General features: G+C 42.8%; 1 protein-coding gene across 1 annotated transcript in view; it reads right to left on the bottom strand.

Annotated features, from left to right (window-relative positions):
* The window catches only part of pdia5 (protein disulfide isomerase family A, member 5), a 138,499-nt gene that overhangs the window by 80,356 nt on the left and 30,299 nt on the right, over positions 1–27,844 (bottom strand). Inside the window, exons 2-6 of the mRNA XM_060929719.1 lie at positions 23,895–24,021; positions 21,867–21,954; positions 4,483–4,566; positions 3,258–3,303; positions 2,201–2,293 (exon numbers count right to left, since the gene is read on the bottom strand). Of these exons, the coding sequence (XP_060785702.1) occupies positions 2,201–2,293; positions 3,258–3,303; positions 4,483–4,566; positions 21,867–21,954; positions 23,895–24,021 (438 nt within the window). The remainder of the gene's footprint in view (positions 1–2,200; positions 2,294–3,257; positions 3,304–4,482; positions 4,567–21,866; positions 21,955–23,894; positions 24,022–27,844) is intronic.

The following is a 27,844-nucleotide window of genomic DNA, read 5'->3' as shown; positions in this document are numbered from 1 at the left end:
AAACAGTATTTACACCAACATCTTATATTACGTAGATTGCATGCATGGATTCATCAGCTCTCAGGCAAACATCATTCATCAGCTTTGTTTGTATTCCTGCTTCATTACCAGATTGCTTCCTGCAGCTGAGCTTTGCTTTTGGCAGTTGACACCCCAAAAGATGTAATAAGCCAGCGAGCATACACTCCCCTGAAGCAATCAATACGCTCTTCAAACGAGTTGCATAGCCGCCTCATCTCCATGAGTAGGACTGCTTTCTGATTGAGTGCAGCCCTCTCAGCAGGAAAACTCTCCAGATAACTAAGTGTGGGCTCATATATAGAAAAAGGTGACTTTCTTTTCTATTAAGCATTGTTTTCATAAATTCTGGGAAGGTCTTCCGTTTGAGGCTTGATTTTCTAAACCGCATATGCTCCTACAGTGGTGCTTGAAAGTTTGTGAACCCTTTAGAATTTTCTATATTTCTGCATAAATATGACCTAAAACATCATCAGATTTTCACGCAAGTCCTAAAAGTAGATAAAGAGAACCCAGTTAAACAAATGAGACAAAAACATTATACTTGGTCATTTATTTATTGAGGAAAATGATCCAATATTCCATATCTGTGAGTGGCAAAAGTATGTGAACCTCTAGGATTAGCAGTTAATTTGAAGGTGAAATTAGAGTCAGGTGTTTTCAATCAATGGGATGACAATCAGGTGTGAGTGGGCACCCTGTTTTATTTAAAGAACAGGGATCTATCAAAGTCTGATCTTCACAACACACGTTTGTGGAAGTGTATCATGGCACGAACAAAGGCGATTTCTGAGGACCTCAGAAAAAGCGTTGTTGATGCTCATCAGGCTGGAAAAGGTTACAAAACCATCTCTAAAGAGTTTGGACTCCACCAATTCACAGTCAGACAGACTGTGTACAAATGGAGGAAATTCAAGACCATTGTTACCCTCCCCAGGAGTGGTCGACCAACAAAGATCACTCCAAGAGCAAGGCGTGTAAAAGTCGGCGAGGTCACAAAGGACCCCAGGGTGACTAGAGGAACTGAAGGCCTCTCTCACATTGGCTAATGTTAATGTTCATGAGTCCACCATCAGGAGAACACTGAACAACAATGGTGTGCATGGCAGGGTTGCAAGGAGAAAGCCACTGCTCTCCAAAAAGAACATTGCTGCTCATCTGCAGTTTGCTAAAGATCATGTGGACAAGCCAGAAGGCTATTGGAAAAATGTTTTCTGGACGGATGAGTCCAAAATAGAACTTTTTGGTTTAAATGAGAAGCGTTATGTTTGGAGAAAGGAAAACACTGCATTCCAGCATAAGAACCTTATCCCATCTGTGAAACATGGTGGTGGTGGTATCATGGTTTGGGCCTGTTTTGCTGCATCTGGGCCAGGACGGCTTGCCATCATTGATGGAACAATGAATTCTGAATTATACATGCAAATTCTAAAGGAAAATGTCAGGACATCTGTCCATGAACTGAATCTCAAGAGAAGGTGGGTCATGCAGCAAGACAACGACCCTAAGCACACAAGTCGTTCTACCAAAGAATGGTTAAAGAAGAATAAAGTGAATGTTTTGGAATGGCCAAGTCAAAGTCCTGACCTTAATCCAATCGAAATGTTGTGGAAGGACCTGAAGCGAGCAGTTCATGTGAGGAAACCCACCAACATCCCAGAGTTGAAGCTGTTCTGTATGGAGGAATGGGCTAAAATTCCTCCAAGCCGGTGTGCAGGACTGATCAACAGTTACCGCAAACGTTTAGTTGCAGTTATTGCTGCACAAGGGGGTCACACCAGATACTGAAAGCAAAGGTTCACATACTTTTGCCCCTCACAGATATGTAATATTAGATCATTTTCCTCAATAAATAAATGACCAAGTATAATATTTTTGTCTCATTTGTTTAACTGGGTTCTCTTTATCTACTTTTAGGACTTGTGTGAAAATCTGATGATGTTTTAGGTCATATTTATGCAGAAATGTAGAAAATTCTAAAGGGTTCACAAACTTTCAAGCACCACTGTAAATGCCCCTGTCCCTGTACCACAGCCAAGTTGGGTCTCCGGAGACAGCAGAACAGCCTGGTACTTCTTGTAGTTTGTCTAACTCATTGCTTTTGTTCTGCATGCAGTTCCCACACCAGACGAGCACCGAGGATGGAAAGCTGATCTTCGTCTGGCCTCAAAGAGATACTCACTCTCTCTGTCTCGATGTGAACAACGTCTTTAGCTTCAGGGTTCTCCTCCCATAAAGGAGCACCTGTGGGGTCCTTCAGGAATGCCACCATGGACTGAGAAAGAGAAGAAGAGCAAAAGAAGGGCAATTATTAGAGCAGCAGTGATGAGTCATCTTTTCCTGTCAAAACACTCCTGTCCACTCCCTCCCGAGTGCCGCTGGTGCATAGTGTATCTTTCGAATAATAGGATCCACAAATATAAAAAGCTACACTGCCCATTAAGATTCTACAACGTTAGCCATCAAGGTCACTTTAAACTGCAAGATATAATTTCAAATTTTACAGCTGAGAACCCAAGACAAAATATGTACCTTTTGGACAGTAAAGTGCTTCTAATGAGCACAATCAGTATGGTGAGAAAAACAATATCAGAGCCAGCAGCAGATGTTTTAATGAGAAATCTCAGTTCCTCCACGTAGGCAGCTCACCATTCTCAGCAATGACTCACACAGCAGAGCTCATTCATTTTTAACTGCACTACCATTCATTAACACCGTGTCAGCTACGGACAAGCACAACGGTAACACGGGGGAAGAGGAGGGTGAAAGACATTTAATTTTACTACACTGCCGAACTAGCACCTATGGTGTGAAGCCATACTTGTTTGTGTAGTGTGAAATCACATGCACAGGGAGGATCAACGACTACGCTGAGTTACAAGAGATCAAACCACAGGCTACAAACGAGAGAGTCGCTTGATTCAAACCCATTCCTTAATTGTCCATTATAAATTCAATAAAATGCGCACACATTGGGAATCCAGTCCATTTGGAGAAGCAATAAGCTCGGTAATAACTTACAGAAACACAGCTGTGAAACAAAATTTATATAACCCTGCAGTTTACACAGCTATCTACTGGAAGCACAGAGCTCACAGTTTCCAAAGTCCTGGTTCCCAATGTGAGTCAAAAAATAAACACGCTGCATCTATAGAGGAGGAAACTACATTTAAAATGAGCTGTCACAATTTCTTTCAAAGAACATCAGACAACAATTTTGTTTTTTTTAAAGCAATTACCTTCAATGTGGCTGGTCTGTTGTATTCTGTATGAAAGGTCCCATCTCTGTTTATATAAAAACCATCACACGCAAAGCCGAAGAGTTAATGACAGTGTCTGTTGTGAGCACATTATCTGTTATTTACTTCTGGTAATATTTCCAACATTATGTTAAGGGAACTGAAGGCATTTTTAAACTTGCTTCATTTCTTAATTAGCGTGTTATTCAATTACGTTTTCAGTTTTAGTAACCTTATATCGTGACTCGTATTGGCAAGTAATTGCAATTAAATATTATACTTATCGGCCTGTTCGGTTTTCAGCCGTGTTGAATTTAGTTCGTTTGGTTCGCGGCAGGCGTCGCTTATCCGCGCGATCTTCGCGAGACTTGGAAACGTGAAGTGTCAGCCAGGTGTCAGTGCCGCCATTTTGAAAACTGTTTTCCAAATGAAGTATTGCACAAAAACGAGTTTAAATGACGATTACTGCCTACTTTTTTTCAAACTTTCCTGATTGCTATCAAAACAAACAAAGCTTCCGGCTTGATTACATCAGCATTCGAAGGAGGGCGCGCGCGTCTTTTGACAACGTTGGCAGATGTCGGTCGCTTTGATTTCCGCTGTACGTTTTACTTCCGTCCTACGATGTCTCGCGCAGGTCTCAACGAATCTCGTTTACAGCTATTGCTTTGATATCTCATCTCATCTCATTATCTCTAGCCGCTTTATCCTGTTCTGCAGGGTCGCAGGCAAGCTGGAGCCTATCCCAGCTGACTACGGGCGAAAGGCGGGGTACACCCTGGACAAGTCGCCAGGTCATCACAGGGCTGACACATAGACACAGACAACCATTCACACTCACATTCACACCTACGGTCAATTTAGAGTCACCAGTTAACCTAACCTGCATGTCTTTGGACTGTGGGGGAAACCGGAGCACCCGGAGGAAACCCACGCGGACACGGGGAGAACATGCAAACTCCACACAGAAAGGCCCTCGCCGGCCACGGGGCTCGAACCCGGACCTTCTTGCTGTGAGGCGACAGCGCTAACCACTACACCACCATGCCGCCCTGCTTTGATATATGGACTGATATATTACAGAGCATATTTCAAACATAACTTGCTATAGCAGTGACAAAATAGCTGTCAGAAATGCATTCCTATATTTAAAAAAAAAATTGCCTTCAGTTCCCCTTTAAATGTGATCAGTACAAAGCTTTCTAAAAACAGAGAATATGCTTACTTATAATGAAGGATTTCAAATCCAGCTGTCTTTGAACTTGGATCCACTTTCACCTTCTTACAGAGTTTGCGACCCTCAGAATCCCTGGAGGGGAAGGAAGATGGATGAACAGACCAGTAAATTAATCTCTCATAATGATATAATGGAAATCCACAGTGCAGCCAACAAACAAGAAATACGTCCAAGCAGACGAACACAAGCAACCAGGTAAAAAAAAAAAAAGAAAAAAAAAAAAGGTGTTGTTTTTTTTTTGGACAGCACGTTAAAGGAAAAAAGTACTGGCCCAGATGGAATACAAAGGAGTTTGGCATTCTACTGATCGTTAATTTTCCACCAGCTTGCCATAATGAAGACAATTAAAGCAAATTAATTACAATTTTGCCATGCAAGAATATTCAAAATTGGAAGAAGTGCTTAAATTAAATCTGCATCTTTGTCTATTTAGCCATTTGGTTTACCAGTTTATATTGTTGGTTTAAGATCAAATTAGTGCTCCAGTTTCATAATTGTTTGACAGCTCTAATATTTTCAAGCACCATATCTACAGTTTGATGAAATATCCTTTTGAAAGAGCAGTGCTGTCTTTGTCCAGCCCTGTGTCTGAAATCACTCACTCGTTCACTACTCCCTACTCCCTATAGAGGGAATTACTATATAGAGGACTATATAGTGAGCTCATTGGTAAAATGAAAAAAACCCACACTAGTCCGTCGCGCTGGTATTTACATCATTACTGTCGCACAATTAAAACGTGCCAGATCAGCCGGCTGGTGGGTTTTCAAAATAATAAACACATGCATGTATTTTTGTAATAAATCCATATTATACTGAACGTATTTCCCACATTAATCAATACAAAGTACCTGCATCTTTCAGTTTTTTTAAATCAAGGCTGAATGCTTTCTTCTTTGCCGCAGCCTTTTATTAAATCAAATTTGAGACTTTTAATTTGATTTCTTTCAGCACGACCACAACGCATGATGGGATATATTGCTTTGGTTAGTGACCATCGGTTGTACACTACTTTTCGTGATGCATTGTGGGATACTTTGAGTGCACTGTATAGGGTGTAAATAATCCTCACTATTGTTTCGGACAGCACTACAAAATGGCGTCCTCACTGTATAGTGCCGTATATAGTGAGTAGGGAGCGATTTCGGACACAGGGCACGTAGTGTTGTACACTGCCTGATGTCATGAGTAACCAATGAACAACAGTGATGTAGGCCCAACCCCTAAAGACAGTTAAGTTTTCTTGATGCCTGACTTGATGCCCAGATGCCAAAACATATATCTCATCTCATCTCATTATCTGTAGCCGCTTTATCCTGTTCTACAGGGTCGCAGGCAAGCTGGAGCCTATCCCAGCTGACTACGGGTGAAAGGCGGGGTACACCCTGGACAAGTCGCCAGGTCATCACAGGGCTGACACATAGACACAGACAACCATTCACACTCACATTCACACCTACGCTCAATTTAGAGTCACCAGTTAACCTAACCTGCATGTCTTTGGACTGTGGGGGAAACCGGAGCACCCGGAGGAAACCCACGCGGACACGGGGAGAACATGCAAACTCCACACAGAAAGGCCCTCGCCGGCCACGGGGCTCGAACCCGGACCTTCTTGCTGTGAGGCGACAGCGCTAACCACCCCAAAATGTACATTTTGGACAGAAATGAATGCCATGAGAAGAAAAGAAGTTTGCATATCGCAATGTCAAAGATTCCGGGAATGTGTTTAGTGGGAAAAAAGCTACCAAGTGAAGCTACGTTAAACAGTTAGAACGCACAGTACCAGTCAAAAGTTTAGACACCCCTACTTATTCATAGGTTTCTCTGTATTTTGTATTTTCTACATTGTAGAACAATACTGAGGACATCAAAACTATGAAATAACACATGGAACATACATGGAATTATGTGGTAAACAAAAGTGTTAAACAAAATGTTTTATATTTTAGATTCTTCAAAGTAGCCAGTGTTTACCTTGACACTTTGCACACTATTGGCATTATCTTAACCAGCTTCATGAGGTAGTCACCTGGAATGCTTTTCAATTAACAGGTGCCTCGTCAAAAGTTAATTAGTCTTAATGTGTTTGAGATCAAAAAATAAATAGTAAATAATAAAAACACAGTAAATAGCCTGATTCCACAACTGTAGTAATCCATATTACGTCAAGAACCGCTCAACTAAGTAAAAAGAAACAACATCCAAGCCAAGAAGCCTTTATTTTGTCACACGTTTGCTCAAGCACAGACTTAAGCACACAGTGAAATTTAACCTCTGCATTTAACCCATGGCAGCACAGTGGTGTAGTGGTTAGCGCTGTCGCCTCACAGCAAGAAGGTCCGGGTTCGAGCCCTGTGGCCGGCGAGGGCCTTTCTGTGTGGAGTTTGCATGTTCTCCCCGTGTCCGCGTGGGTTTCCTCCGGGTGCTCCGGTTTCCCCCACAGTCCAAAGACATGCAGGTTAGGTTAACTGGTGACTCTAAATTGAGCGTAGGTGTGAATGTGAGTGTGAATGGTTGTCTGTGTCTGTGTGTCAGCCCTGTGATGACCTGGCGACTTGTCCAGGGTGTACCCCGCCTTTCGCCCGTAGTCAGCTGGGATAGGCTCCAGCTTGCCTGCGACCCTGTAGAACAGGATAAAGCGGCTACAGATAATGAGATGAGATGAGATTTAACCCATCTGAAGCAGTGAACACACAAGTGAGCAATGAGCACACACGCATACCCAGAGCAGTGGGCAGCTATGCTACAGCACCCGGGGAGCAGGTGTAGGTTAGGTGTCCTTACTCAAGGGCACTTCAGCCCAACCTCAGGCCATGGCTGCCCCATGTTAACCTAACTGCATGCCTCTGGACTGTGGGGGAAACCAGAGCACCTGAAGGAAACCCACACAGACACGGGGAGAACATGCAAACTCCACACAGAAAGGCTCCCGTCGGCCGCTGGGCTCGAACCCAAAACCTTCCTGCTGCGATGCGACAGTGTTAATCACTACACCACCGTGCTGCCCATCCATCATTACTTTAAGACTTGAAGTGTCTTTTCGTTAATAAACAAAGAAAAAAACATTAAATTAGAAGGTGCGTCCAAATTTTTGACTGGTACTGTATACTCAACAAAGAGTATAATGTCATTACTACCTTCTTAGAAACATGTTCAACAGCACACACGTATTGCAAATAAACAGACGGTTTAGACCAAGAAAATTAATTAGGAAAAAAAAAAATGGCATAGCAGTAATATATGTGGACAAGAGTAACAAGTTAATGAAAGACACTCTTACAAAATTTGGAAAATTAGGTTTCTGTACGCACCACAGCCTGTCGGTTACGTTTTGACACACTTTTTCAAAGGAACTTTATGTTGCTTGTGGAAATTCCTATTTTGGATATCATGGCCTTGCATTAGAGGTATGGATTTATTTTATCAAAAAAAAAAAAAGTTGTTTGTTCACTTTAGACCATTTCCAACAGCATGAACACCCAGTACAAACCAAACCACAGAACATGTAGTCGAACTGTCCGGATACAGAAACGGTTGTGTTCTCAGTCACGACGACATAATAGCCAAATTCTCTCAGCTCTACACAAATGCTCCTGAGATAAGTCACCTGGCCAAAGAATGACGGTTCACGGTTGCCTAGTGCCTAGCAGAGAAAGAATGCGCAATTACCCTTTGCCTTCAAATGCATACAATGCTCCAGAACTACCACTGCCCCTTTTTCCATCAGTGAAATGATCAATTTAAGGTGCCGACATCAGACACCCTCCCCCTGCCAACGTCCTCCTCTTCAAAGAGGAGCTTTATTCGCTTTACGCATGCTTCTCATCACACTTTTGTCTGAGGAAGGACATTAAAAGTGGAAGAGTGGGAAGATGAAAAGCAGAAGTGCAGACTGTCAGGTGGGAAATTCAATTAGACGTGCTGCGTAATGAAGATCCTGACTCACTAGCGCAGATGGCGACTCTGGGTATTTACTGGCAGACGTGTCACACACAGCACTGTTGGACCAGAGGCCCGACCATCATTTCAGAAGTCGGGCTTAAATTGCTGTAAGAAATATAACCAGTATAAACAAGGGGCCCCATAAGAATGCATTTTCTTAGCCAATTCCCATCCACCAGCCAGCTCTCTCCTATTATACAACTACTACTAACCAATCACTGTGAAGGCCAACATATGACACTTGGAGGACTGCACGTGAGTTTACAGACACCCAAGACTGGTTAGTGTCACTGTGTTTGAAGGTAGGAAGAGGTTACCATTCCTCCCAGAGAGCACAGCCAATACTGTTCGCTTGGATTCCCAGCTGTGACGTCACAAGGACTCGAACTCATGATCTCTGGATCGTATCACAAAGACTTTTCTGTTGCACCACTTAGAGGCCCAGGATTTTATCTCAAGGGGCAACTTTAGAAGAAGAAGAAGAAGCAGCCTTTATTGGTCACATGCATTAAACCCATCTGAAGCAGTGAACACATACACACAAGCGAACAATGAGCACACACATACTACTACGCTACAGCACCCAGGCAGCAGTTTGGGGTTAGGTGTGTTGTTCAAGGGCACTTCAGCCCAAGGCTGCCCCATGTTAACCAAACCTGCATGTCTTTGGACTGTGGGGGAAACCGGAGCACCTGGAGGAAACCCATGCAGACACGGGGAGAACATGCAAACTCCACACAGAAAGGCCCCCGTCGGCCACTGGGCTTGAACCCAGAACCTTGCTGTGAAGCGACAGTGCTAACCACTACACCACCGTGCTGCTCAACTTTTATTTATCTTGAGAGGTCATTTAGGTTCAGAGACACCCCTGGCTAAGGGTCATGGGTTGAGTCAACTGTTCTTGAACAAGCATTTTGTGAATTCCGAGTCCAGTTCATTCGCTTGATATGACTGGTCTCAACCTGATTAGGACAACTGAAGTGAATTTTTAGAAAACTGGAATAGAATGGAAAGTAAAGCAGTGCATTAATAAATTAATTACTGTGGAACTGAATTTAGCATAAACTGATTAGGATACATCAACTGGCCTACTGTATGACTCACTGAATGTGTCGTTTGAGATGTATTGTTCACCTGTACACAATGTACTCTCAATAATACAATGGAGCCTGAGGGGGAGCAGAATGAGTCCAATCTACGTCAGTCATGGCTCACAACAAGCGTTAAAACTAAAGGAAAAGGAAATGACTCAGGACTCTAATACCCCTTTTCCACCAAATCAGTTCCAGGGCTGGTTCGGGGCCAGTGCTGGTGCTGGTTCACAACTCATTCAACTTGCGAGCCAGCTGAGAACCAGTTTGCTTTTCCATAGCTCGTGGTGCTAAGGGAAGGCACGTCATTACGTCGCTGTATACGTCAGTTACATCGTTGTATACGTCATTACGTCGCTACGTTTGCATAAACCTTGGCACGAATATCGAAGCAAAAACAACACGGAAGCAGCAGCAGCAACAACAATAATAATGGATGACTTCGCGTTTGTACAGCTGCTGCTTCGCGTCGCTTAAAAATGGCGATCTTTCACGGTCTTGTTATTGTTGTTGGTCTTAACAACTCCACCCCCCCGCTGATGTAAGCGGTTCTTTCCTCTGGCCCAGCAAAGAGTTGGTGCTAGCCTGGAACCGGTTTTTCTGGCCCCAGAGCCAGTTCTTTGTCAGTGGAAACAGAAAACCCGGTTCCAAACTAAGCACTGGCCCCGAACCAGCCCTGGAACTGCTTTGGTGGAAAAGGGGCATGTGTCTCCCTGGTTTCCCCATGATGCGACAATGAAGTGTTGGTACTTACTCAAACCTATAACAAACTTATTACAGTGGAATCAAACACCACTGTCCAGCTGCATGAGACTTTAGGCTCAAAAGCTTGAAACTAAAAACATTATAAACTTATTTTGCACTAGATAAGGCATTTCACTGCAATTCAAACATCTCAGGTCCTCGCTTTCTGCAATTGGTCCGTTCTTGACCCGGAGTGTTATTGATGCCCCAGCGCAGTGAACTGGCCATCTCTCGAGTCCTTTTCATCTGACAATATGTGCACTTCTGCTGGCAACGTCATCAATTTCTCAAAGAGACTCACACTGCAAGGTGAGAGAAGCTTTATTTTTGCCAAAGCGCAGTTTTTAATCTGCAGTTTGCCCACAAGTGAAGGCTGAATGATGTATCCAACTCCTAACTCACAGTCAAAACATTGGGCTACCATCTGGACATGAAGATTGATAAAGCTTGCCATTTCATCTCCACTCTGGTGCACTTAGATTAGGTCAAAGAGTGAGATGTCAGCAAAGAGCACAAATCCTTCAAGAACTAATCAGGAATCCGTGCAATTAGTAAAACTATTCTTCTTGATTAGAAGCAGTTTGAGCTAGCCACTTAAAAGCCGTAAGATAACCCGCTCTTAAGTACTGTTTCCACTTAAATTGTTTCACTTCTCCTTAACTTGTGCTGTTTTGAATGATGACTGAGAAAATGAATACATGGTGATGAAATTGGTTTCTTTTTTCTTATGGGCTAGAAAAAAAGCTGTGTTCACATATATACCGGTACGATAGTGGTATAACTGTATCGATACAAAGTATACCGGTACAGTTTAGTGCATCTGTCCACACTAGCGAGAAATGTTTGCGGTTTTCTTTCACGGTAGTTGAAATGCGCGTGCGCGAAATGTTTCCGTGGTTACCGAGTAACTTCCTTCCGAGAATATATGGCGGATGAAACAACGTGTGTGTGCTTTTTGTTGTCAATGTACAGTCTGTATTTCTGGTGGTCATTTATTCAGTCGAATTGTATAAAACACGCGAGGCAGTTGAGAAAGAAACGAAAACGAATCTCCGTTCTTCACTATTTTATTCAGCGAAGACATTGATTGAGGTGTGTGACTTTGCGCATGCGCATTATATTTGTATCGATACAGAGCCGCTTCATCTGTCCACACTACAGCGAAGCGCTACAGTACCGATACTGTACCGGTACGAAACCCATACATTTGTGGGTTTCGTACCGATACAGTTATACCGCTACAGTATCGGTATAGTTGCTAGTGTGGAAAGGTGTTGCGGTACGAAAGTAGTTTCGTATCGGTACAAAATCCCTAGTGTGGACAGGGTATAAGATTACTTTTGACTGCAGCAACAGACTTAGGAGCCATACGGAGATATATAGAAAAATATATATTATTATACATACAGGACACTTTCTCGATGGAATAAAAACATGTTCTATTCCCTTCTACTGGGTTTCATTCATTTGGTTTGATAGCATGCAATATTGTTCGCATATCGCTTATCCTATATGTATTACGTCACTCTAGCCAATGAAGAATGAGCGTTGAATATGGTTTACGATGTTGCATGGTTGTCAAGACAACATGACGTCACACGTCGGAGATGTAAAACTTCCGCACTAGCGAGCGACCGTGACAACTTGAAAACAAACATGGCCGCCAGGTTTGCTTCATTAAATACAAAAGATTTTGAGAGAATTTTGAAAGAGACAGATGTGCTGAACACCCGAAAGGAATGTGTATGTATAATAATAGCTTTTTTTCATGGTATATCAGATATATTCCATTCAACTAGCATGACACTGAACTCGTCTTTGACTTGTTCAATATCATGCTCGCTGAATGGAATATATCTGGTATACCATGGAAAAAAAAAAGCCAGCCAATATTATTTAAATATTATGACAACGAATCCGCTCCATATACTTTTGATACAAACTGGAAAAAAGGTAAAATCAACAGTAGTAGTAGTTCTTATGGGAGGATTTCAGTAAATCCTTAAGCGGAAGGTAGGAGAAGAAGAAGAATTATGCAGTGTTTTTCCTGGTGCATTTCTTCTTCACAGCAAAGGCAGGCAGACAGACAGAGCTAAGGGATGACAGATTCACAAGTTGAGGGAGGGAAAGGAAACTCAAACAGGAGGAAAAGAGATAAAGAAGAATAAAATGGATGGGCATGTTCTCCTGAGCTGGCAGATGCTGAGAGAACTGCACACTGCACAGGGGCCATGTCCCTGGCATGAAAAGGTTCCAGTGAATATCTTTCAAGATTCATCTTGCTTTATCTGACACGTCCGCAGCAAGAATTGGTGGGAGCTTAGAACAGAAAGAAGTGTGTGTTCCTGAGTGCGAAATCATTTCCGTCCAACATCAACAAGCAGGGAAGAGGTGAAGGTTTCATTTTTCTCCCACTTTTCTCATTGTGAAGGCCTCGCCCACAAGAGTTACATGCGTTAAGACAAAAATAAGTGATAAGCAGAACTGTGTTTTTTATATGGCAGGACAAATCAATCCTAAACTTGAACTGACTGGAATTACTGACGACAACATCCATCCATTATCTGTAGCCACTTATCCTGTCCTACAGGGTCGTAGGCAAGCTGGAGCCTATCCCAGCTGACTATGGGTATATAGGTGCAATAGGCTGATCAAATCAGTCTCATGTAAAAAGGGATCAGTCTCATAAATTCATTAAATCATTAATTCAAGTGTCTAATAGTTTATAGCTAAACTATTAAAATCAATGGAATAACAGTGGTGATGTTGCTATAGTTTTAGTGAGTATTGTAGCTCTACTGTAATATGTTTACTCTAGATCTATAACATTCATATAACAACCAAATGGGTGAAGGCAATTAGAATACTTGTTTGGCAGAGGTTGGCACTCAGTGAATGTTGTAGCAGTAGACAGGACACAGTTTATTCCAAAAGATACCATTTATTGAAATAGCGGACACGAATTAGCAAACTAATACTGATAAGATATAGCAAACAATAGCAGCCAAGGAATAATTCAATATAAATGGCGATACAATGCATACAGGTAATAATCAGTAGTGTATATGATGATAACTAAGGAACTAATGGTGATCAGAAGTAATAAGCTATATGCAAGTTTACAGTGTAGGGGCGAGTGCATGTTAAAATGTGAGAGGGAAATCACGTGTTTGTGTGTGTCAATTGGCCCTTTTCCACCAAAGCAGTTCCAGGGCTGGTTCGGAGCCAGTGCTTAGTTTGGAACCGGGTTTTCTGTTTCCACTGCCAAAGAACTGGCTCTGGGGCCAGAAAAAACGGTTCCAGGCTAGCACCAACTCTTTGCTGGGCCAGAGGAAAGAACCGCTTATGTCAGCGGAGGGGCGGAGTTGTTAAGACCAACAACAATAACAAGACCGCGAAAGATTGCCATTTTTAAGCGACGAGAAGCAGCAGCTGTACAAACGCGAAGTCATCCATTATTATTATTGCTGCTGTTGTTGCTGCTGCTTCTTCCGTGTTGTTTTTGCTTCAATATTCGCGGCAAGGTTTATGCAAACGTAGTGACATAACTGACGTATACAGCGACGTAACTGATGTATACAACGATGTAATGACGTGGCTTCCCTTAGCACCGCAAGCGATGGAAAAGCAAACTGGTTCTCAGCTGGCTCGCAAGTTGAACGAGTTGTGAACCAGCACCGGCCCTGAACCTGATTTGGTGGAAAAGGGGTATGTGTGAGAGTGTGTGTGCGAGTATGTGTGTGTGTGAGAGTGTGTGTGTGTAAGAGTGTGAGTGAGTGTGTGTGTGAGAGTGTAGGCGTGTGCGTGCGCGCATGTGCACGAGCCTTTGTGCTAGGTTCTGCCTAAAGGGGGATGGGCAACAAGGAGAGCGCACAAGGGAGAGAGAGACAAACTTGAAACTAGTCCAGCTAAACTTCTACTCAACCCTGAGTGACTCCTGAAATCCCAGTGTTGAGGAGTGTAGTGCGATGGGGGGAGTTAAAAAGAGAGTGAGAGAGAGAGAGAGAGAACACATGCACGATCTAACTAAATACAGACAGTAAACAAAGTAAATCAAACACGGGGTCTAAGACCAACCTTCATGTGAATCAAAATGCATACATTTAAACCATAAATGAATTCAAATAAACAACACTCTTCACATTAACTAGCCACAACTAAGACTAACAATTGCCCAGATGCCAGCATTACTTGAGATCGCTCTTGCTCGGCGACTGAAAGTGCGCCGTCTGTTATCCGAAGAGAGCGCGGAGCGCAGGACCAGGGAGAAAACAGTTCTGTTCCTTTTGCTTTTACAGCTCGTCAGCTGAAGATCTTCAGTGTCCCGTCGGTCGTCCAATGATCTGGAAGGAATCTTGTTTGTAGTTCGTCGACGTTGCGAAAGGGAAAAGGGATCTGGTCGCCTTTTCTCTTTAAAATACTGTGTGGGCTGCAGTAACTAACCGGGCCAGTTATTACTGCAACTATGCAAAGATCATAATACATTGAACTTTGGCTAAAGGTGCGGTATCAATAGCTCGTTCTTTGTCCTTTGTTCTTCTGTAGCACAGATGCAACGGTGTCTCTTTCACACGTGGAAACCCACCGCCAGAGAGAAGGGATTTCGATTCCGCCGCGGGTTTAAAGCACAGTCGTGACGTCACTGTATTTGGTATCCAGTATCATCTCTGTATCCAATACCGGGAGTCAGAAGAATGGGCGGAGACAGAACATGGCATCGAGTACAGGGATTGGTGTGTTCAACGCTGTACAGTGAAAAGGGAAAGATTACTATGGCTACAGCATGGCAGCCCATCCCTACAGGTGAGAGGTGAGGTACACCTTGGACAAGTCACGAGGTTATTGCAGGGCTGAGACAGACACAAATAACCATTCACACTCACAGTCAATTTAGAGCCACCAGTTAACCTAACCTGCATGTCTTTGGACTGTGGGGGAAACCGGAGCACCCAGAGGAAACCCACGCGGACACGGGGAGAACATGCAAACTCCACACAGAAAGGCCCTCGCCGGCCACGGGGCTCGAACCCAGAACCTTCTTGCTGTGAGGAGACAGTGCTAACCACTACACCACCGTGCCACCCCTGACAACAACATTTATTCCTTAAACTAGGTCAGTATTCTTTAGGTTATTATATTAATCCCTGTAATGACCTTGAGCAGGGGTTGAGACCTGGACCATTGCCCTCAACATTTTGGAGAGACCAGAGGTGCATTCAAATTAGGGCAAAATGAAACGAACATTCCAGGCAAATGAGTTTTCTTTGAACCTTTAAATTTGACCCCCTTTTTTTTTTTAGGTCAGCATACTCAGACGACATGAAAACTCTAGGTTACTAATGACGTATTCTTCATATGCATGTGACGTCAGAGCTAATTATGCCTGAGGCTTTGAACTGGAAGTGGGCCATGTTGGAGGATATACACAAACTCACGTGACGCACATTTACTATAGAAGATATACTCGAGAGGTTGTTACGATCCTTTTGTTTCTTCGCTATGCCGACTCTTTGTGCTGTAATTGGATACGAGCACAACTCTATTCGAGACAAGGGGACTTATAAGTTCTTTAGAATTCCAGCAATTATAAATAATCAAGGAGAAAAAAAAAACAAGAAAAAGTTGTCCACGGAGCATAGACATCAATGGCTGTCCGACATAAACCGGGCTGATAAAACCGCACGAGTCTGCAGTGAACATTTTATCAAATGGTAAGCACTACGAACTAGTTATTAATGAAATATTGCAATATATCAGAAATATTGGATCGCTTAATAGCCTGGTCATGCAGAAACTCGCCGTTGTCAAACGTGACAAAGCCGTGATCATCGAGTATGTGATCCAACAATCAAAAGCTTCTACAATTATTTTATTTTAAAAACAGCTGTACGTAATTTTTGATGCTGCTGCTTTTATTTTGCTTTTTCCTTTCCATTAGGGAAACCAGCTGATCTCTACAATTGTACGGAGCCAGACGGGGCTCCAACACAAAATATGGGCCACAACAAAATCAAATATGGTACTAAAGCAAGAGCTCGAAATGCGAGGCTTACAGAGCGCAGAAAGAAATGCAAAATGACTGAAGAATCTTCCCAAACGATCACAGGGTCAATCGAACAAGATTCATGTCAATCCACGACCCCAAATACTGCAGCCTCGTCGCCCGGTGAGCGCTCTTTCGTAACCAAATACCGTAAGTTATATAGTGTGTTAGATACCAATCTTTTGAAGCAGTCAAAATGATTGTTTTTAAAATAGATTTGAGAAACGACTCCAAGCTTATAAATGTAACTCTCTTGGGAAGGCCATCCAGTGAGTTAAAACAAGTCGAATAAGTTATGTTATCGCTTGGAATGCTGTTTACAGATGCTATGTTGTTTGATTGTATATTCTCCAACATGGCAGCGGTCAATGACCCAAGCAGTTTTGGTCACATGGTTGCAAACGAAGAATTGTGCCAAAATATAAATACGTAACGCTTTAGCTGTATGTGCTGTATGCGAACTAGCTTAAGCTAACGACCACAGAGAGCATTACAATTGCTTAGCTAACACCACGAATTGATAACAATAGAGATCTTGCATGTGACGTCACAGCCGATCCAGATTGTGACAGACGCCATCTTGTAGGTCAAACGCCATATTCCGCCTTCTACTTCTGCTTTTACTTCTACCTTTTCTTCTGGAAAACCCTACTATATACAATTCTACTACAACGGCTGTGGCTACAAACTCTCCCTACCTGTGCATGGTTTTTATGTTTGTGTGTATTTTTGCGTGTTGTTCGTCTGTACCGGACTTCAATATCCACTACAACCGTATGGACTTACTGGACATGGGTTTCCAGCAGAAAATGACGGTTTGTAGCGATTTCCATCGCATGCACAACATTCCGGACGAGAAAAAAAAAAAAATTCCGGACGAGACCAGATTGCGAGACCAGCGGGGTCTCCGTGGATTGTTATTGGAAGCAAAGCGAAGGAGGCGGCGCCGGGAGCCAAAGCAAAAGCGAGGCTACAGGCAGAGCCGGCCTGTTGACTAAGCTCAGAAAACAGCTACTCAAATCTCCACTGCCAAGCCTCTACCTCTCCAACGCCAGATCCATGTAAACAACACGGACGATTTGGAATTACCTTATTCTATTCTATAATCGGCTGGTCAGTGCTATACTCAATACTTAAGTGACTTACCCATCCAGTGAGGATCATTTTCTTGTTTACAAGATGCCACATCTGAGTCGCTGACAAATCCTGAATTTCTGTAAAGATAACTGTCCAGAGATTTATAAGCACGCAGTGCTTCACCACTGAACAGCGAGGGAAAGTTGATGAGGTAATTATACACGTCCGGGTATTCCGCTGGCAGTTCAAAATCCGGTCGTGAAAACTCCGTCCGGAAAGCCATAAGGGTCACAAATCTGTAGATCGTTTATTTTAGACATATATCTAGTTATCTGTTCATTAGAAAAATGAGCCGTGTAGTCCGTCGGTTGAATTTGATCCATTCTGTACACGAGTGCAGCAGTATTCAGCGGTGTTTTTGACCGACACGATGGCGGTTGTGTACTTTCCGGTCACGTGACTGCAAGATCTCTATAGCATGTAAAACTAGAAGGGCACGAGGTAGAGTTCATACCTCAGCCAAGCCACGTGTCTGGATTTGCATCAAAATCGAATCAGTTGTTCCTTGGCCTATAGCCCACTTTTCTGCAAAATTTCATCAAAATCCGTTCACTACTTTTTGAGTTATGTTGGGAACAGACAAATAAACGGAGGCGAAAACAACTTCCTCCAACAAAATTAGCAGAAGTGTAAAAAAATAAATAAAATAATAAAATAGAAAAAAAAACTTTTTCTGAAAGTATCAATGTAACTAACAGGGGTGGGTTTCCCAAAAGCCTCTCAACGCTAAAGCCTCGGTCACAACCAGCCGTACGTGCTCCTACGGCCGGTCTACGTGCAAAAAACGCAAGAAACGCACGGAGGGCGCGCATGTGACGTGCTGATTTTCGAGCCGCAGACTGGCCGCAGAGGTTCTTTGTCATGTCAAACAAACTCTACGGGCGCTTACGTTTTTTTCAGGTTGCAAGACAAACTTACGGCCAATGTGCGTCTTTCTCCACGAACAAAAAAAAAAACAAAAAAAAAAAAACGCAGTGATTTGGGAAACGCAAAAAAATCGCACGGCCAAAAAATCGTACGTCCGGTTGTGACCTAGGCTTAAGAGCATCTTAACTAGAAGACAGAGTGTTCATTGCACTGTTCGCGCTACCATTTAACGATGATCTTTGTGTTATAATACTTTTGGGAAACCCACCCCCAGATAAGTTAGCCACTTGAAGATAATTAAATAAAATGTAACACTTGCGTATATTTTCTAATAATCTCCCATTGTCCAGAGAGCACGTTTGTTCGGCGAGAACTACCTTCTCAGACCGTTTGTGTGTGTGTTGGCAAATATTCAGTGTGAACTCGAAGCAAATGAAAACCTGTTTGAAAATGTTTGCGAACGTTGCCTTTGTTTGCTAATCTGATCATACCTCAGTTTATAGGCAGGAGCCCTAGAAGCCAGTATCTGTCAGTGGCCTGGTTTATATTATTCATTTACTCCTCGTTTGATTGATGCGTTTATCTAACTTACAATTGAGACAAGATGCAGATGAGCACCTGGGGCTCAGGGCCTTTCTCAAGGACTCCACAGTGGGCGGGATGGAAACGCTGGTATTTCAGATCAGTAGAGCAACACCTGAACCACTGAATCAAAACTACAATTTGTTTTTAATAACGTTAGGCTTGTTCAACTACAACTTGAGGCAGTCCAGCCACATAAAATATGACTACATAACAGCAGTTATCCTTTAATATTGAACCATCCATCCATCACCTGTAGCCGCTTACCCTGTGCAGGGTCGCAGGCAAGCTGGAGCCTATCCCAACTGACTACGGGCGAGAGGTGGGGTACATGCTGGACAAGTCACCAGATCATCACAGGGCTGACACACAGAGACAACCATTCACACTCACATTCACACCTACGGTCAATTTAGAGTCACCAGTTAACCTAACCTGCATGTCTTTGGACTGTGGGGGAAACCGGAGCACCCGGAGGAAACCCACGTGGACACGGGGAGAACATGCAAACTCTGCACAGAAAGGCCCTCGCTCGCCACAGGGCTCGAACCCAGACCTTCTTGCTGTAAGGCGACCGTGCTGACCACTACACCACCGTGCCACCTTAACGTTGAACCATTAATGATTATTTCAAGACACATCAGTTTGTATAATTGCCATTTAGTGGTCATGTTTTCTTTCATACCTTCACATGACCGTGATTGACTAAGAGCCACAGATTCTGAACAGATGAGACACAGGCTTTAAAATTTGATGTGGGGAATAAATGCATACTTTTGTCCCTTTTGTCTTTAAAATTTTGGATTTGCTGTCAACATTTTTAACCAGCCATGTCATCATGTCATTCATTTGACCAGGGATGGTGAATGTATGAAAGTGTGAAATCTCTCTTTTGTATGCTTGAAAAACAAAACAAAATGCATGCATTTAACTAGAATACAGGCTCTAACACAGATGCAACAATGGTTCGAGTTTAGAAAACTGAAATAGCTGAAGTACAAACAAACAGTCCCCCCCCCCCAAAAAAAAAAAACAACAACCTTGATTAGCTCTGCTACGGTATTTTTGATGGCTCAGTTTGATCAGATGAAATACTTTGCTGGGTCCACATACAAACCGTGGCGCACCAGTTAATGAGCCTTGATCTATATTATTATACAACCCCGATTCCAAAAAAGTTGGGACAAAGTACAAATTGTAAATAAAAACGGAATGCAATGATGTGCAAGTTTAAAAATTCCATATTTTATTCAGAATAGAACATAGATGACATATCAAATGTTTAAACTGAGAAAATGTATTATTTAAAGAGAAAAATTAGGTGATTTTAAATTTCATGACAACAACACATCTCAGAAAAGTTGGGACAAGGCCATGTTTACCACTGTGAGACATCCCCTTTTCTCTTTACAACAGTCTGTAAACGTCTGGGGACTGAGGAGACAAGTTGCTCAAGTTTAGGGATAGGAATGTTAACCCATTCTTGTCTAATGTAGGATTCTAGTTGCTCAACTGTCTTAGATCTTTTTTGTCGTATCTTCCGTTTTATGATGCGCCAAATGTTTTCTATGGGTGAAAGATCTGGACTGCAGGCTGGCCAGTTCAGTACCCGGACCCTTCTTCTACGCAGCCATGATGCTGTAATTGATGCAGTATGTGGTTTGGCATTGTCATGTTGGAAAATGCAAGGTCTTCCCTGAAAGAGACGTCGTCTGGATGGGAGCATATGTTGCTCTAGAACCTGGATATACCTTTCAGCATTGATGGTGTCTTTCCAGATGTGTAAGCTGCCCATGCCACATGCACTAATGCAACCCCATACCATCAGAGATGCAGGCTTCTGAACTGAGCGCTGATAACAACTCGGGTTGTCCTTCTCTTTAGTCCGAACAACACGGCGTCCCTGATTTCCATAAAGAACTTCACATTTTGATTCGTCTGACCACAGAACAGTTTTCCACTTTGCCACAGTCCATTTTAAATGAGCCTTGGCCCAGAGAAGACGTCTGCGCTTCTGGATCATGTTTAGATACGGCTTCTTCTTTGAACTATAGAGTTTTAGCTGGCAACGGCGGATGGCACAGTGAATTGTGTTCACAGATAATGTTCTCTGGAAATATTCCTGAGCCCATTTTGTGATTTCCAGTACAGAAGCATGCCTGTATGTGATGCAGTGCCGTCTAAGGGCCCGAAGATCACGGGCACCCAGTATGGTTTTCCGGCCTTGACCCTTACGCACAGAGATTCTTCCAGATTCTCTGAATCTTTTGATGATATTATGCACTGTAGATGATGATATGTTCAAACTCTTTGCAATTTTACACTGTCGAACTCCTTTCTGATATTGCTCCACTATTTGTCGGCGCAGAATTAGGGGGATTGGTGATCCTCTTCCCATCTTTACTTCTGAGAGCCGCTGCCACTCCAAGATGCTCTTTTTATACCCAGTCATGTTAATGACCTATTGCCAATTGACCTAATGAGTTGCAATTTGGTCCTCCAGCTGTTCCTTTTTTGTACCTTTAACTTTTCCAGCCTCTTATTGCCCCTGTCCCAACTTTTTTGAGATGTGTTGCTGTCAAGAAATTTCAAATGAGCCAATATTTGGCATGAAATTTCAAAACATCTCACTTTCGACATTTGATATGTTGTCTATGTTCTATTGTGAATACAATATCAGTTTTTGAGATTTGTAAATTATTGCATTCCATTTTTATTTACAATTTGTACTTTGTCCCAACTTTTTTGGAATCGGGGTTGTAGTTGCGATACACCACATTACAAGAATCATTCATTTGCAAGAGTTTACAAACCTTTTCCTGACGCTTGAAGATTTGCAATTGTGCTGGCATTCTAATGCTCATTAATGCTTATTCCACTCCCTGATAATGATGTGGCTCATTTCTGTTTAGCAAATTGCTAATCCACGGACACAAAGATGTGAAATGATCAATGAAACCTACCCACAGTTCACCCAGGCGATGGTCCCTTGGCCTTTGACTGCTTGGGCTACATCAGACAGCAGCTTCATATGAACATCTCCAGATGTAGCTGAGGTACAAGGGAAATATTGGAGCAGGGCATTTTATACAGAAACTATTACAGCATTTCATGTGACACACTGACCTTTAGGTACCAATATTTTACATGTCAGTTTAGTTTGTACTCCCCCCGCCTTTCTTTCTCCATTAAATTTATGATTTTGTAGTTGATTAAATTGGCAAAGCCAAGAAATGGATTCCTGCAAGATTTGCATAAATTTTAGAGCATTTAGCAGACACCCTTATCCACAGCATCTTACAGAAGTGCTTAGTAATCTCCATTAAAAAAAAAGAAAAAAAGAAAGAGCACACCAAAATCTCATGCTTGTAAAATCAAGCTACAAGACAGGAATTAGCAGAAAAGTTAGAACAGCAGTGAAAACAGAGTACAAGCTGAAGAAAAATACACGCTTCATCTAGGAATTCACTTTGCATTTTAAAGAGCTTAAATACAACCGGAAATATAAAAGGAGCTCGTTTAGATATCAAAACTATTACATGGACAAAATGCACACATTACTGATAGCCGGTGTGTGACAACAGTGAAGGCGCAAGCCTTTAAAGGGCATATTCTGGACCAATTTCGTTTTTTTTTTTAATATGAAAGTATGTCCCTTTACACACTCATCCAGAAGGGTAATTTTGCACAAGGCCATCTGTCTACAGCAGAAAAAAATAAAATAAAAAAACGCGTCTGGAAAAATCCCAAGGGAGTCTGGAGGCAGATTCGTGACGTTACCTGCGGAAGCGCCAGCAGACTGCGCGAGCTTTGCACGGTTTCAGTGCACAGCCTGTGTAGACCAAGCGCTCCCATTTCTCTCTCATTGTCCGGTCTTTTGGGAAACGATGAGTACTAATCCCATCAAGATTGGTGTTGCTACACCCTCCTACGATACATCTGTTAACCATTTTAATAATAACGTTGAAGAAATTTGCAGAAAACCACCAGGTCGTTTTCTCATAAACAAACCAGCGCTGACGTAGGATTCAGAGGGAGGCGTCCCGCACACGACGTCACGAAAATCAATGTTTCCCGGGAAATCCAAATGCCAAGTTTTTTCAGAGGCGGACCAATTCGCCTCAAATGGCTTGATTTCAACTGAATTTTTCTGGTATTGCGCAAGGTAAAAAAATTGCAGAGAATGCAGAATGTTACAGATATTTGACCAAAGTTTAATCTAAAATAGGAGAATTACATTGATCTTGCTCCTGAATTTACCCGTGATATGCCCTTTAAATCTGCAGCAGCTGATGAAACGACTTCCTGTTACCCGTATACGTTTAAGGAAAGAAATTTATGCCTCCAAGTGAAAATACGTATTGCATTGCATGAGTAAAAGATTTTCTATACTGCTAAAACACTGCTCTCTTGAGAGGTCAAAGATGAGAGAAAACATCCGACAGCGGGAAATGAATGTGAGGGGAAATGTGCATTCAGAGAGCAAACCAGGGCTTCAGAGGCTGAGCAGACAATGGAGCCATCAATCAAATGCTCTGTCTGATACTCCAGAGTCTTACCCAATGACCTCACACAGCAGAAATGGGCCATGAATTATGAAACCAATATATCTGGAGCGGCTAAGTCTTGGGAGACCCTTCTTCTGCATGTGGAGTGAGGCTGTTTATGGACCAGGAAAGCACACATCATCACACATGGCACTGTGCATCCCTCCTTCAAGGAGTACAAATTATAGAACGCGCTGCAAAAAGAGGTGCCACTGGTTGCACTGGAGTAGGTTGTGGTTTTGAAAGCTTTTAAGTACGTGACAAACATTTTCACTGACTCAGAGATGAACCAGCAGGTGTTTGGTACTAGTGGAGGAATATAATGATACGAATACTTTCAAAATTTCTGAAGGCCATGACGCTCAGGGATTCTACACTAGCTCACGTGTACACGTGTTTAAATGCTGACGGCGTTACATTCAATAACATAAGCTCGACACTCACCTGACTTAGTGTAAAGCACAAGGACATTGGTTCTGGTCCTGAGCAGCTTTTTGAATTCCTTATGGTCACTGATTCTCTCTATTAATGGGGACACTTTCACTGCCTGCAGTGTGGACACCACCACAACCTGAGAGAGACAGAGCAACAGAGAGGGGAAAAAAAAAAAATCAGTCGTTTTTCAAACTCTCACAGGCGCTTCAGGACATCGTCTCCAGCTGCGTGCTTGCCAATGTAATCGTGGTACTGGGTTCGAATAACAACGGTGTCAAACTGTGTGAGGCAATGTCAGCCAGAAAGACAACAATTACAGAAATGAAAATACGTTTCACAAATAGCTTACAGAACTGTATTAATAATATCGATATCAAAAGACACAGTGCTCATTTTCTTACAGCAGGGAAGCAGCAAAATATCTCGAGTAGCTAACTGCTTCCAATTCCTACTCGGCTTTTTCGATTTTTTTTTTTTTTTCAATTATACCACAGCAATGCTGAATGCTCGAACCTGACTGTTCAGAAGGTGTTGATGAATTTTCTATAAACAGCAGCTCTGATGAGAGTTCCAACTAGAAAGCAAATCCCAAGTTTATATTAAATGTGCTTGTTCCATAACACACAGGAAGGTATAGAACAGATATAGGTAGAAGGTATAGAACAGCTCTACATAAACGAGCACATAATGATTAATATGGTCAAACTTTCTGCAAGATGTTTATTTAGCATTTGTGGAAGGAGTCTCCGGCGTCTGTGCTCTGTAAAGGTCAGAGATAAAGCTGTAATATTTTCTGACAAATTCCTCAGGACAGACGTTTTTGCACTTTCTCGAGAACAGGACAAGCTGCACTTTTAACTTCAAGAGAATAAAAGCGAAGTGATTTTTTTTCCCCAAACAATAAACACAATTTTTAGAAAAGTTTAAAATGGTAAAAAAAAAGTTATATATTAATAAGTGAGGGCGGCACGGTGGTGTAGTGGTTAGCGCTGTCGCCTCACAGCAAGAAGGTCCTGGGTTCGAGCCCCGGGGCCGGCGAGGGCCTTTCTGCGCGGAGTTTGCATGTTCTCCCCGTGTCCGCGTGGGTTTCCTCCGGGTGCTCCGGTTTCCCCCACAGTCCAAAGACATGCAGGTTAGGTTAACTGGCGACTCTAAATTGACCGTAGGTGTGAATGTGAGTGTGAATGGTTGTCTGTGTCTATGTGTCAGCGCTGTGATGACCTGGCGACTTGTCCAGGGTGTACCCCGCCTTTCGCCCGTAGTCAGCTGGGATAGGCTCCAGCTTGCCTGTGACCCTGTAGAACAGGATAAAGCGGCTAGAGATAATGAGATGAGATTAATAAATGATCCCTTATTTGAGATGATTAAAGTCATAAGAGACTTAAGTCCATGTATAGTTTGGGTTTCGATTTCATTTGAGGATGCCAGTATTGCCTCCCAGAGCTGCACTTTTGAGGTAAATGTTACAGGTTTGAATGAATGAATGAAATTTCAACCTAGATGATTTTTTTTTTTGACCTGGGTTAAAATTTTTAACCTAGTTCATAATTTCCAAACTAGGTAAAATTTTGGATTATTTAAGATTCTTAAAAGGGATTTTCCATCACTTCTTTTGTCTCTTTCTTCCATCCACTTCCTCGCTGTCCTAGTATTTCCTCTTGTCTGTCTACCTCAAGTCAAAGTCCTTCCCGCACCATGTGGCGCATCGGGCGGCACCGATCTCCGTTTCCGTAGCCCTGAGCCTTTCGCCTATTACACAGCTAGGGTTATAGTGGGGGACTAGTCCTCTGGTAACCACAAGAGTTTGACTCCCCACTCGCATCTGTATTGCAGTATGCCTTGCCAGATGGTAGTAGGTACCATTTTTATGATGGTCTTTGGTATGACCCAACCGTGAGTAGAACTCCCGATCGAGAGGCGGACACGCTAACCACTAGGCCACTAGCCGGTTTCTGTCTGTCTGTCTACATACCTAGTTAGCATTTTTTAAAAACATATCTTTTTTCATACTTAACCAGGATTTGAACTCAGAACCTTCTGATTCTTATCCCAACACCTTAACCACTAGACCAACAATGGAAGGGGTGATATATATATATATATATATATTTTTTTTTTAATTTATTAATATGAGTCCAGTCTTATTACAGCATTAAGCATCTCAAAATACAAAGTCTTCCCAAATCCTAACTCTAGATATAGTCAGTTTCCCTGATCCAAGTAGCAAATTATGAACTAGGTTAAAAATTCTAACCTAGGTTGAAAACTTCCACCTGACCTACAATTCTGACCTGTAACACACATCTGCCTACGCTCATAGATCTTCCTTATAAAAATGTTCCACAGTTTATCATTAGATAACCTTGAGATCAGGGGATGATGGTAAACAGACCTTTATTTCCCCCATTCTATGTCCATAGCAACAAAGAGTCAGTGGTGTTTCTTGCAGCATGGGGAGGTGTCTTGTCCTGCATTAAAATCATTGTATTTTGGAAGGCACGACTCTTCCTTTTATTCCATGGCAGAAAATGGTCGGTTGGGAACGCCACATATCTTGCCAAGGTCATTTCGACACCTTCATGGACACTAATGGCCCTTTTCCACTACCCTTTTTCAGCTCACTTCAGCTCGCTTCAGCCCGACACGGCTCGCGTTTCGACTACCAAAAACCAGCACGACTCAGCTCGCTTCAGCCCTGCTTAGCCCCTAAAACTCGCACCGTTTTGGAGTGGGGCTGAAGCGAGCCAAGCCGTGCCGAGTGAGGCTGGGGGCGTGAGCAGACACTCCCCTGTGCACTGATTGGTGAGGAGGAGTGTCCTCACATGCCCACACACGCCCCGCGAGCACGCTGGGATCTGTAAACACTGCAAACCCGGAAGGAGAATAATTACGAATTACGAGAATTTCTGAAGCCTTATGCGCCTCGCCTCATCTATACGCTCTTGCCAGTATCTGTTGGCGTTGTCGGTGACAACAAGCCACAGCACCAAGACCAGCAACACTAACGACTCCATGTCCTCCATGTTTATTGTTTACTATCCGGGTCGTGAGACTACCGCTTAAAAGCTCACTGATGTCACTGTTTGCGCTGCTTAACGACATCACGTGACGTCCACCCACTTTCGCTAACTCCACCCAATGTGTCCACCCACTTCCAGCCAGCACGGTTCAGCGCGGTTGTAGTCGAAATGCAACTCCAACAGCCCCGCTCAGCTCGACTCAGCACGGCACGGCTCAGCCCGACTCAGCCGCGTTTGTAGTGGAAAAGCGGCATAAAGGGACCTACATCTCACTTCCCAATATTCCAGCCCAAATCATCACTCCACCACCCCCTTGCTGACGCTGCAGTCTTGTTGGAACAGGGTCATTCACCAGCCACACCTGTACATGTAGATTCCTCCAATCAGTAATCTTGTTGCCACGGAGTTGCGCGGTTGATTCCGCAGCAAAACCAGCTTTCAACTGTGTTGTTCTCTTTGCCTGTTTGATTGAGACGTTCACCAAATTTGATATGTTGATCCATGGGTCATGATAGTATGGCCTCTTGGCTTTCACAAACATTTTTTTTTATAGTCATCATGGTGTTAGTGTAATGGCATACATGTCCAGTATACTTTAGATATGCCCGGTGTCCGAAATTGCTCACTCATTCACTACTCCCTATCTAGGGAATTACTCTATAGAGGACTATATATTGAGCTCATTGGTAAAATGAGAAGAGAAAAAAAAAAAAAAACACTTCCGGACACTAGTCCTTCACACTGGTATTTACGTCATTACTGTTGTGCAATTAAAACGTGCCAGATCAGCCGGCTGGTGGGTTTTCAAAATAATAAACACATACATGTATTTTTGTGATAAATCCATATTATACTGAGCGTATTTCCCACATTAATCAATACAAAGTACCTGCATCTTTCAGTTTTTTTTTTAAAGCGTCATTGCATCGTTTTTTCATT

Source organism: Neoarius graeffei, chromosome 9 (assembly GCF_027579695.1).
Source record: "Neoarius graeffei isolate fNeoGra1 chromosome 9, fNeoGra1.pri, whole genome shotgun sequence".
NCBI classification, from domain to species: Eukaryota; Metazoa; Chordata; class Actinopteri; order Siluriformes; family Ariidae; genus Neoarius; species Neoarius graeffei.
Note: the sequence above shows the minus strand (reverse complement) of the source record. Positions and strands in the feature narration are given on the sequence as shown.